At 41.5% G+C, this 11,627-nt stretch overlaps 1 protein-coding gene across 1 annotated transcript; it reads right to left on the bottom strand.

The window, feature by feature from the left end:
• Positions 1-4,447: 4,447 nt before the first annotated feature.
• On the bottom strand, positions 4,448-9,416 carry TEX43 (testis expressed 43). Its single transcript, XM_025432652.2, has 3 exons — positions 9,259-9,416; positions 8,388-8,496; positions 4,448-4,687 (listed from the first exon to the last, which is right to left on the bottom strand). The coding sequence occupies exons 1-3, from the start codon at positions 9,393-9,395 to the stop codon at positions 4,478-4,480; spliced, it is 456 nt and encodes a 151-aa protein (XP_025288437.1). The 5' UTR covers positions 9,396-9,416; the 3' UTR covers positions 4,448-4,477.
• Positions 9,417-11,627: the final 2,211 nt, after the last annotated feature.

Below are 11,627 nucleotides of genomic sequence, written 5' to 3'. Positions count from 1 at the left end.
GTGTCATGCTATGGACTTTACAGGTAATCTAATAGACTATTTACAACAACCCTCTGAACCAGCTGTCGCTAGGCCCATTTTCCAGTTGGGAAAGCAAAAGAGAGGTGTTCGGGATGTGGAGCTTGCCTTAAGCCACACAGTAAGCAGTGGCATCAGATTTTGGCCCAGGTCAGTCTAACTATAAATCCCTATAAAGTGCTTCAAAGAAGCACTTCCCTGATTGATTTTATTTTATTTTATTTATAAAGATTTTGAGAGAGAGAGAGAGAGAATGAGAGCATAAGCAGGGCAGAGAGGGAGAAGCAGACTCCCCACTGAGCAGGGGGCCTGACTCAGGGCTCTATCCTAGGATCCCCATTACAGGACCCCAGGATCATGACCTGAGCTGAAGGTGGACACTCAACCGACTGGGCCACCCAGGCTCCCCTTTGATTGTTTTCAATTTGTGCCTAGAACACATATGTTTTCCTGTTTAAATGTATATCCACTCCCTTGTTTTCTCTTTTTCTACTTTCATTTTTTTGCGGGACTTCATTCCAGGGCCCTGGGATCACCCCCTGAGCCAAAGGCAGATGCTCAACCACTGAGCCACCCAGGCGTCCCTCTACTTTCAAGTTTTTACATATCAGATAAAATTCCTCTCTGACTCTATCAGAAAGTGCTAGATACTAATGGTGGTGGTTCTAAGGGTTCAAGCTTGATAAAAAACTGTTTGGAAATTTGTTACAGAGACTCTGAAGAATTTTTCTCTCAAACTTCTGTAATATCATAGTATTACCAACAGGTAAGGACAAAATTTTCATTCATGAAATAAACTTTTTTTTTTTTCTTGAGCAATGCAACAGAGACCTCTTCTGGTCAAGAAGCAGAAGTCTTAGGTGGAGAACCAACTGGGAAAAAGCGTGGAAAGATGAAGTATGAAACAGGTTTTGTGTAAGAGTTGACATTGACTTTGGGTGTGGAACTACAACAAGCAGAATACAGAGGAGTGATGTGTACAAATGTGGAAGTGTTCCTTCTTTTCTGATGATAAAATACACATTTTATCATCAGAAAGGTAGATAATTTATAAAGGTACAAGTATGTAAATAAGAATCATTTATAATCTTACCATACAGAAATCACATTCTGATGCACTGGCTTTTTGCATTGTTTTCTGGTGACATACATTCTTTTTTGTCCACAAAACGGTGTAAATTCTGATTTTTCATTCAGGGTTTTATCACATCTATTTTTCCATATATCTTTTTTCTTAAGTAGGCTCCACTGGGTTTGGAGTCCAACACAGGGCTTGAACTCAAGACCCTGATATTAAAACCTGAGCTGAGATCAAGAGTTAGAAGCTTAACCAGTTGAGCTACTCAGGTGCCTCTTTCCCTATTCTTAAAAGATGCGGGACGCCTGAGTGGCTCATTGGTTGAGTGTCTGCCTTTGTCTCAGGTCCTGATCCCAGGATGCTGGGATCAAGTCCCACATGGGGCTGCTTGCAGGGAGCCTGCTTCTTCCTCTACTATGTCTCTGCCTTCTCTGTGTCTCTCATGAATAAAGAAAATCTTTTAAAAAAAGAAAAAGATGTATTCTGATAGCCAAGCTTCTCTTGAGAAATCATGTAAAAGCCTGAGAAGTTTTAATGAACACTTTTCATATGGTCTCCATATTGCCAGGGCCCTCGTTAATGCACTGAGGTGCACACAGCATGGTGAGTCAATTTGCTGACTACGTTCCAGCTGCTGTTCATCTTGTCGGCCAGACTCCCCTTCTCCACCTTGGTGGCAGACTCCCCTTGATGGCACCTCAGCCTCTCAGGAAGCTAACTAGTAAAGGTCAAATATGATCACCAATGTTCACAGAATGTGAAAGACCTATCAAATGGCTTTTTTGACCTTGGGAATCCCAGAGATTTTCAGACCCAAATTGGAGATGCTCCGGCCCAGGGTGTCATGTCAGCAAACCAAAGCTCAGAGAACTACCATGTCCCTGAAAATGCCCTGCCTCATCAGAAATGCAGTATATCCAGCCAGCCAATACCCAATGCTAGCCAACTATGGTGTACTTCCTTCCTTGTTTCTTATTCTTTATCCTATAAAAGTTTCTTGCCTTCCATCGGATTCTGCATTTCTTCTAGTGGAGGCAGCCCACTTAAAGTGTTTGTAACACCTAAAGTTTGTATCACCTTAATTGTCTAATAATTTTTAACACCTTGTGTGTGTATGTATATACTTATATATATGTATATATATATATATTACTTTACTTATACTTTAGTGATCTCTAGGTTGTTGTCAGATAGACATCTCTGTCCATTTTTATAAGAGTTTCCTTACTGTGGTAATCTGAACACTTGGCTGGGTGGAGTGTGGCTTAGATCTACTATGATCTTTTTTTAAAAAAATTGTGGTAAAGGCCTCCTGACTGGCTCAGTCAGTAGAGCTGTGACTTTTGATCCTGGGTTGTGAGTTCGAGCCCCATATTCATTGTAGAGATTACTTAAGAATTTAAAAAAAATTTTTTTCAGATTTAAATTGCAGTAAAATATATATGACATAAAGTTTACTTTACCCTCTTTGTTTTTTTTTAAGATTTATTTATTTATTTATGATAGACAGGGGGCGGGGAGGGAGAGAGGCAGAGACACAGGAGGAGGGAAAAGCAGGCTCCACGCTGGGAGCCTGATGTGGGACTCGATCCTGGGACTCCAGGATCACGCCCTGGGCCAAAGGCAGGCGCCAAACCGCTGAGCCACCCAGGAATCCCCTACTTTACTCTCTTTGAATGTACAATTCAGTGGCAGTAAGTACATTTACCTTGTCATATGACTGTCCATCTCCAGAACTTTTTCATCATTTCAAAATGAAACTGTACCCATGAAATAGCAACCCTATTCTCTCTTCCTCTGTAGCCTTCAGTTACTACTACTTTCTCTAGGAATTTGACTATTCTAGGTATCTTATATAAAAGAAATCATACAATCTTTGTCCTTTTATGTCTAGCTTATTCATTTAGCATAATATTTTCAAGATTCCTCCATGTTGTAGCATGTATCAGAATTTCAGTATATTTTATGGCTGAATAGTATTCCATTGCATGTGTATACCACATCGTGTTTATGTATTCATCTGTCAGTGGACACGAGTTTTTTCCACATTTTGACTATTGTGAATAATGCTGTGAAGAACATTGACACACACACACACACAAAAGAACATTGACACAAAAATATCAGTTTGAGGGACACCTAGATGGCTCAGTGGTTGAGCATCTGCCTTCGGCTCAGGTCGTGATCCCAGGGTCCAGGATCAGGTCCCAGCAGGAAGCCTGCTTCTCCCTCTGCCTATGTCTCTGCCTCTCTCTCTCTCTCTCTCTCTCTTATAAATAAAGTCTTTAAAAAAGTATCTGTTTGTGGGCAGCCTGGCTGGCTCAGCGGTTTAGCGCTGCCCTCAGCCCAGGGCCTGATCCTGGAGACCCGGGATTGAGTCCCATGTCAGGCTCCCTGCATGGAGCCTGCTTCTCCCTCTGCCTGTGTTTCTGCCTCTCTCTCTCTGTCTCTCATGAATAAATAAATAAAATCTTTTTTTAAAAAAAGTATCTGTTTGAGTCCCTGCTTTCAATTCTTTTTATTTTTTAAGTAATCTCTACAGTCAGTATGGAGCTTAAACCCACGATAACCTCGAGATCAAGAACTGGATGTTGTACCAACTGAGCCAGGCAGGCACCCCCTCGACCCAGCCTCCCACCTTCAATTCTTTTGGGCATATACCTGGAAGTGGAATTGCTGGATCCTAAGGTAATTGCTCAAGAAACCACTACACCCTCTTCTACAGTGCTGCCCTATTTTACATATGGTCATTTTTTTTGGTTGTTAAATTATGCTCATCCATTCTTTGCTGCAGGAGATTGATACTTGGATACACTGAACCAATACAAAAAACAGACTTTAGCTGAAATCATGCAGTGAGTGTATCATAGAGGTATCTGCCAAACACTTAAAATTACCATGTTGAATAGTTGCCGGGACTCACCAGCTATGGTAGGGGAGGTGTGTTGGTGAGGTGGGGCAGAAAGATGATGTTGGGGCAGTCAGAGAAGGAGTAGAAATAATTCCACATCCTGCCACTCATTCTCAGTTTGGCTCATCTGACACTGAGCTTTGGAGGTGATGAGCAACAAAGGAGGGAGGAGAAGACAAAGAGCAGTACAGTGAAGATAGATGGTTGGTGTGGGTCCATCAGTTAAATGTCTTAACTAATTGGTGTGAAATTTATTTCAGTGAGAGTCTGTCTTGTCCCCTACTTCATCTCCAATGTTCTTGGAGCCCATTTCCTTTCAAAAACTTTAATAATGTACAAAGAGTACAACTGACTCATAGCCTTTAAAAAAGTTGAATGTGGAGGTGAAATACAATTGTACAACGGCCTTAAATTTGTGGGGAGAGAAAGAGACTGAGATCTAAATACTTTGGCACTTTATTCTTCCATCCTTAGACCAGTCGCCTCCTGAAGCCATGGGAAATCACAGTGCTTTGGTATCTGGAGAGCGGTGAATGCAGAGGCATATCTGCAATTTTTATTTCTGGTGGGCCTTTGTTCAAGACAACTTTTCGATCTTCCCCGTGGCAAAGCCTTTCACTGTGATTCAAAAACAGAGAGTCTTCTAAAGGGCCAGCATGGATCCCACGCACTTCTGCATGCTAAGGGGTTGGGAAAGAAAAATTCACTGTAAATCACACCAAACAGCACTTGACTAGATGAGGGTGGAGGTTCCCCAATAGCTTTTCCTAACTCCCCCTGTTGAGAAGGAAGGTCTAGGGGCATCTGGGTGGCTCAGTCAGTTAAAGCATCCAATCTGATTTTTGGTTTTGCCTCGGGTCACAGTCTCAGGGTCAAATCCCCGCAACAGGTTCTATACTCAGCACGCAGCTCAAAGTCTGCTTGTGCTCCCTCTACCTCATCCCTGAGCACACACCACATCCATTAACTCTCTCTTTCAAATAAATAAATAAATAAATAAATAAATAAATAAATAAATAAATAAATATTTTTTTAAAAAAAGGAAAGATAAGAGAGGTCTAGTGGACAGACCAATATAACATTCCTTTTTTGATTTTTATTTTTAGATGTTTGTTTCTTATCTGAGAGACGAGCTCAGGAGAGCAGAAGCAGAGGGAGAGGGAGAAGCAGGCTCCCCGCTGACAGGGAGCCCAACATGGGGCTCAATCCCAGGACCCCGGGATCATGACCTGAACCGCAGGCAGAAACTTAACCACCTGAGCCACTCAGGAGCCCCAACAGCACCCCCCCCTTTTCTTTAAAAGCAATGGTTTATGGCTTGCTTCCAGACCACCAGGAAGAGCGACATGGACTGCTAATTAATCATGCACTTCACTGCTTATGTGACCTTGTACAAGTCACTTACCCAGCTGTGAGACTCAATTTTCCAGAATATAAAATGGGTGTTAGTCAAGGATTGAGTGTTAAATAAAACATTACATGTGAATGAAAAGATTTTGCCAACTATGAAATATAAGATCAATATTAGCTCTGCTGCCACGGCAACTGGGCCAGGAGAAAGAGCAGCCACCTGAGCTACTGTCTTACATATGTATCTGTTTCTGGTTCTTGGTTTCTGCTGAATTGCACTAGGTAGGGGGGTGGGGGGTGTTGGGTAGGTTGGGGTGCAGCCCCATCTCCACTATGCTGTGTTCTCACTGTGATGTTGTTGCATAGTTACATCCTCTCTGGTAGAAAAATGAAGATAAGTAAAAGGAAGGAAAATACAGCTAGTATTCACCCAGTGTACATTCCTTTCATTCAGTTCTCACTTAATTTTCATTTTTACCCTGTCAGGGAGAACTTTCTCTACACCAGTCACTAATTTTATTTTTTAAATTGTTAGGAACACTGTCAACTAAATTGTGCGAATGAAACAGCTATTAGAAAATTATGCCAGATTATAGCTCTCAAGAGTGAGGTCAAGATACATTCAAGACAGTTTTTGTTGTTGACTTCAGCTCAGAGTTTATGCCATGTAGTTCTGGCAAATGAAAAAGAAAAAGTCAATGCTAATATTGTCACCATGCTAAAGCTATTTAGGACAGGCAAAACGACTTGACAAGCCACTGAATTACAAGAAATACAACCCAATATTAAGCCTGCAGAAGTCTTCATAACCAGATAAATGTGATGTTTTGAATCTTGACTTACTCCATTTTATATTCGTTTTCAAAGTATCAGATAAAAGTACATACAAAATAATCATCTCAGGGCAAATAGCAGCTTCATTTACTATATTGTGTTTCTGTAGTTTCTAAGAAAATAAAGCCATGGGATGTCTGGGTGGTTCAGCGGTTGAGCATCTGCCTTCTGCCCAGATCGTGATCCTGGGGTACTGAGAGGAGTCCTGCAGGGGGCCTGCTTCTCTCTCTGCCTATGTCTCTGCCTCTTTCTGTGTCTCTCATGAATAAATAAATAAAATCTTTTAAAAAAAGCAATATTTTTGTGATATATTCTGTATATCGTATATATTCATATTATATTAATATTCCTATTATATTAGTATTCATATATTAATATTCATAATAGACATGATATGATACTCTGTCTTTGTAAAGTATATTCAACCTTAATTGTTTAGCTGCTAGAAATTTGCATATTTATGCAAACCCATTTCTTTCTAGGAATCCTAATTTGAAATCTCCTGCTATAGTCTATTACAATGGATTCTCTTCTTTATTTTTTTTTATTTATATATTCATGATAGACACACAGAATGAGAGAGAGAGAGTCAGAGACACAGGCAGAGGGAGAAGCAGGCTCCACGCCAGGGGACTCGATCCCAGGACTCCAGGACTCCAGGACCACACCCTGGCCCAAAGGCAGGGGCTACACCGCTGAGCCACCCAGGGATCCCCTCTCTTCTCCTTTAAAGAAACAACTTACCTTTTCACAAGTGATCCCATCTGTCTGAATTTGGAAAATGTTTTGAAAATACTGACTGAATAGCAATGCTTAATGGGAAGCAAGTCTTATCTGTAAATCTAGCCAAACTATTCCCATAGTTTTTAACCTGTATATGCAGTATAGCTTTAAAAATGCATGCTCTGTACTACAACTTGAATGTTAATGGCACATTTTGTTAATATTAATTAATTCTTTTGTTAAAGATTTATTTATTTTAGAGAGAGAGGGAGAAAGCATACACTAGGAGGGGGAGGGGCAGAGGGAGAAAGAGGGAGGGATAGAGAGAGTCTTAAGTAGGCTGCATGCTTAACTCGGAGCCCAATTTGGGGCTCTATAGTATTTTTTTTTTAATTTTTATTTATTTGTGATAGTCACACACACACAGAGAGAGAGAGGCAGAGACACAGGCAGAGGGAGAAGCAGGCTCCATGCACCGGGAGCCTGACGTGGGATTCGATCCCGGGTCTCCAGGATCGCGCCCTGGGCCAAAGGCAGGCGCCAAACCGCTGCGCCACCCAGGGATCCCCCAATTTGGGGCTCTACCCCGAGATCATGACCTGAGCCGAAATCCAGAGTCAGATGCTTAACCAACTGAGCCACCTACGTGCCCCATTAAGTTAATTCTGTGAGTTGGTATTATGCAGAGAGAAAGGTAGGCAGAGATTTCTGAAATAAATATTTTATCTATTTCAAGATTGTCTTTAGGTAATTTGAATAGCTACTGGTATTTAATTCTTCCTTGCAAGTTTACGTAAAAGTGCATCAAACAGTTTATAGTTTTTGTCAGACAAAAGAATGGTGGTTGCCAGGGCCTGGAGGGAAAGAGAAATGGGGAGACATAGGTCAAAGGGCACAAACTTTCAGTTCTAAGACCAAGGTTTTTGTTTGTTTGTTTTTTTAAGGATTTTTTTTATTCATTCATGAAAGACACAGAGAAGAGAGAGGCAGAGACACAGGCAGAGGGAGAAGCAGGCCTCATGCAGGGAGCCTGATGCGGTACTCGATACCAGGACTCCAGGATCAGGCCCTGGGCTGAAGGCAGACGCTCAACCACTGAGCCACCCAGGTGCCCCTAAGACCAAGTTCTGAAGATCTAATGTTCAGCTTGGTAACTATAGTTAATAATACAGTAGTGTATACTTGAAAGTTGAGGAGAGTAGATCTTAAGGTCACCAGAAGAAAAAACGAGTTAACTATGTGAGGTGATAGATGTGTTAATTATCTTGATCCTGTTAATTATTCTACAGGGTGTATGTTTATCAAGTCATCACTTCGTTCACTTTAAATGCCTATGTTTATTATTCCTAATAAAGCTGGAAAAATATAAACTTAAAAATAGCCTTTGTACAGTTATCTATGCTTATTCAGAGATATATTAAATTATACCATTTAACTATGAATTTTTTATGATGGACATTTATAGGAAAATACCTTCAGATTCATATTCCTGAATATCATGTTTTCTTTCCAAGGCATAATGTAATGTCGTGGGATCATCCCTTGCTTTAATGAAAACCGTGGCAAATGAACCTCAGTAGACCTGAAAATGAGGAAGGAAGGATATATATCTGTTGAGTTAAATACAGTCATTTTAGCGTTGTTCGTGTGTTGTGTCTGTGTTTGGACCCCCATGACTGTAGGACAGGGAGCTATGTCATTGTTTGATGCTCATCTAATAATGAACCCATTAAAACTCCAAGTATCACCAAGATCAAGAGTCAGGCTGGATATATCTGTCCCTGTAACTTCATGCCATCCTTTACAAATTGCTCATGATGTTCACTTAACCTGATCCTAAGGAAGAAGGCAGCACACCATGATTTGCCCCAGGCCTACCCGTGGCCTGAGGAAGTCTCTGGCCAGCCACAAACAACAGCTTCTGAATTTAATAGTTGCTTTACACTCAGGAAAGAATTGCTTTTTCTGCACACATATCGTTTCCCTCTAGAACATAAACCTTTCTATATAGATGCCAAGGGAAGCACAAAACGCTTGTCCTCATCTGTGTAGCTCCCAGACGGCTAACAAAACAAAACAAAACACTGGGATGCCTAGGTGGCTCAGTGGTTGAGCATCTGCCTTCAGTTCAGGGTGTGATCCCAGGGTCCTGGGATCGAGTCCCACATTGGGATCCCTGCATGGAGCCTGCTTCTCCCTCTGCCTATGTCTCTGCCTCTCTCTCTCTCTCTCTCTCTCTCTGCATCTCTCATGAATAAATAATAAAATAAAATCTTAAAAAACAAAAAAATGAAACAAAACACAACCCTCCCTCACCCCAAACCCAGAACCCTCAAGTCCTCACTTATTAGAAGGTTTATGTGAACTCTCATCAGAACAGCTGTTGGCAAGTTTAGGTAGGATAGGACAAGTGTCTTTCCCTGAAGCCATCACTGCCAGTAGGGACAGAATTCTCATCCAGAACTTCATGAACTCACTCATCTAATTGTTGCCTCAGACAGAACAGTCTGGCTAACTTCATAGCAACCCATAGCAGTTACATCAGCAGTTGATTAAGAATGTGGAGTTTAAAAAAAAGAAAAGGAAGGGATCCCTGGGTGGCGCAGCAGTTTGGCGCCTGCCTTTGGCCCAGGGCGCGATCCTGGAGACCCGGGATCGAATCCCACATCGGGCTCCTGGTGCATGGAGCCTGCTTCTCCCTCTGCCTCTCTCTCTCTCTCTGTCTGTGACTATCATAAATAAATAAAAATTAAAAAAAAATAAAAAAGAAGAAAAAGAAAAGAATGTGGAGCTTAAAGGGTGCCTGGCAGGCTCATTTGAAAGAGCATGGGACTCTTGATCTCAGGGTCATGAGTCCAAGCCCCATGTGGGCTGTAGACATTAAATAAATAAAACTTACAAAAACAATTTTTTTTAAATGTGGAGATTAGAGCTGTTTTTAGTGTTTTTTATACCCCTAGGATTAAAATATTCTTCTCGTGGACCACTTAAAAAATGGGGGCACCTGGGTGGTGCAGTCAGTTAGATGTCTGGCTCTGGCTCAGGGCATGATCCCGAGATCTGGGATTGAGGTCTGCATCAGGCTCCTTGTGTGGAGCCTGCTTCTCCCTCTGCTTGTGTCTCTCTGCCTCTGTGTGTGTGTGTCTTTCATGAATAAATCTTAAAATAAAAAAAAAAGAAAGAAAGAAAGAAAGAAGAAAAAAAGAAAGAAGAAAGAAAGAAAGAAGAAAGAAAGAAAGAAAGAAAGAAAGAAAGAGAAAGAAAGAAAGAAAGAAAGAAAGAAAGAAAGAAAGAAAGAAAGAAAGAAAGAAAGAAAGAAAGAAGAAAGAAAGAAAGAAAGAAAGAAAGAAAGAAAGAAAGAAAGAAAGAAAGAAAGAAAGAAAAAGGCTAAGCAGCAAGAATTATTGCCAGATAGTTTGGTGAGACTATGGAGTATATACCTAACAATAGTTTGGATAGGCATTTCTTTTTGTCAAGTGATCTCCTCGCCCAATGTGGGGCTTGAACGCATGATCATGGATCATGGATCAAGAGTCGCATGTTGTACCAACTGAGCCAGCCAGGAATCCCTGAATAGACATTTCTAGATTTGGATAGGCAGAAAGGTTTACAGAAGAGTAATTTTAGTAGACAAAAACATAAGGAACCTTGTAAGTTGAAGTATTGGGGAGGACTCCAGGTTCTGGCCTGTGCCCCAATGGGACTCTCAATCCACTCAGACCAAGTTACCTTGCTTCTGGAGCATGTCTTCGAGCAGAAGACTGTGAACCCCCAAACTCTGCAATCTTAAGAGGACATGCCACCTCCCTCAGCAGAATGCAGAGGTTTGACATCAGTCATGTGAATCACTGTTCAGCAAAAATATAGAAAAGTGTACAAAGATGTGGAGAAATTCCTTCAGGGGATCTGGCCATACACCACTTACAGGGAGCTGACGGTGAGCGTGCAAGGCAGCTACCAGTGCTTGAACTAAGGAGCAGATAGGTAGATCCTTAGCTGAGGAAGGGGCCAAGGTGCCATTTCAAAGAGGAAAGATCACAGTAGATTCTTTTTCCTACATCTACTCTTAGTCCTGGTGTGACCTGGAGGTTGAAGGTAGCCCAATGGGCTGCTAAAGCCATCAGCCAACAGCAGTACCTATGTTTTGGTGCTTCTCTTTCCAGAGAATGCTCTGGGGTGACTTCACAGGGCTCTGTAAGGTGACTTTGTTCCCTACCTTAAAATTCTCACCTTGATACTTGCCCTGAATTGGATTTCTTCTGTGAGGTTAAGACAGTTCTTTCACACTCATGATTAAAGCTATCTGGAACACATCGAAAATCCTGCTGAACATTTTGCATCAATCCCCTCAGCATATGGTTTCTTTTTTTTTTTTTTTTTTTTTTCAGCATATGGTTTCAATGAGTATTTGTAGAATTCCAGGAAGTTAGTTTCTTTTTTTTTTTCTTAATTTTTTTTTAATTTTTATTTAGGATAGTCAGAGAGAGAGAGAGAGAGAGAGAGAGGCACAGAAACACAGGCAGAGGGAGAAGCAGGCTCCATGCACCGGGAGCCCGATATGGGATTCGATCCCGGGTCTCCAGGATGGCGCCCTGGGCCAAAGGCAGGCGCTAAACCGCTGCGCCACCCAGGGATCCCAGGAAGTTAGTTTCTATTCACTGGCACCAGTGAACACCATTTGATGCCCTTCTCTGGGTCATTCAGGAAGATTCT

This window comes from Canis lupus, chromosome 11, assembly GCF_003254725.2.
Source record: "Canis lupus dingo isolate Sandy chromosome 11, ASM325472v2, whole genome shotgun sequence".
NCBI lineage: Eukaryota > Metazoa > Chordata > Mammalia > Carnivora > Canidae > Canis > Canis lupus.
Note: the sequence above shows the minus strand (reverse complement) of the source record. Positions and strands in the feature narration are given on the sequence as shown.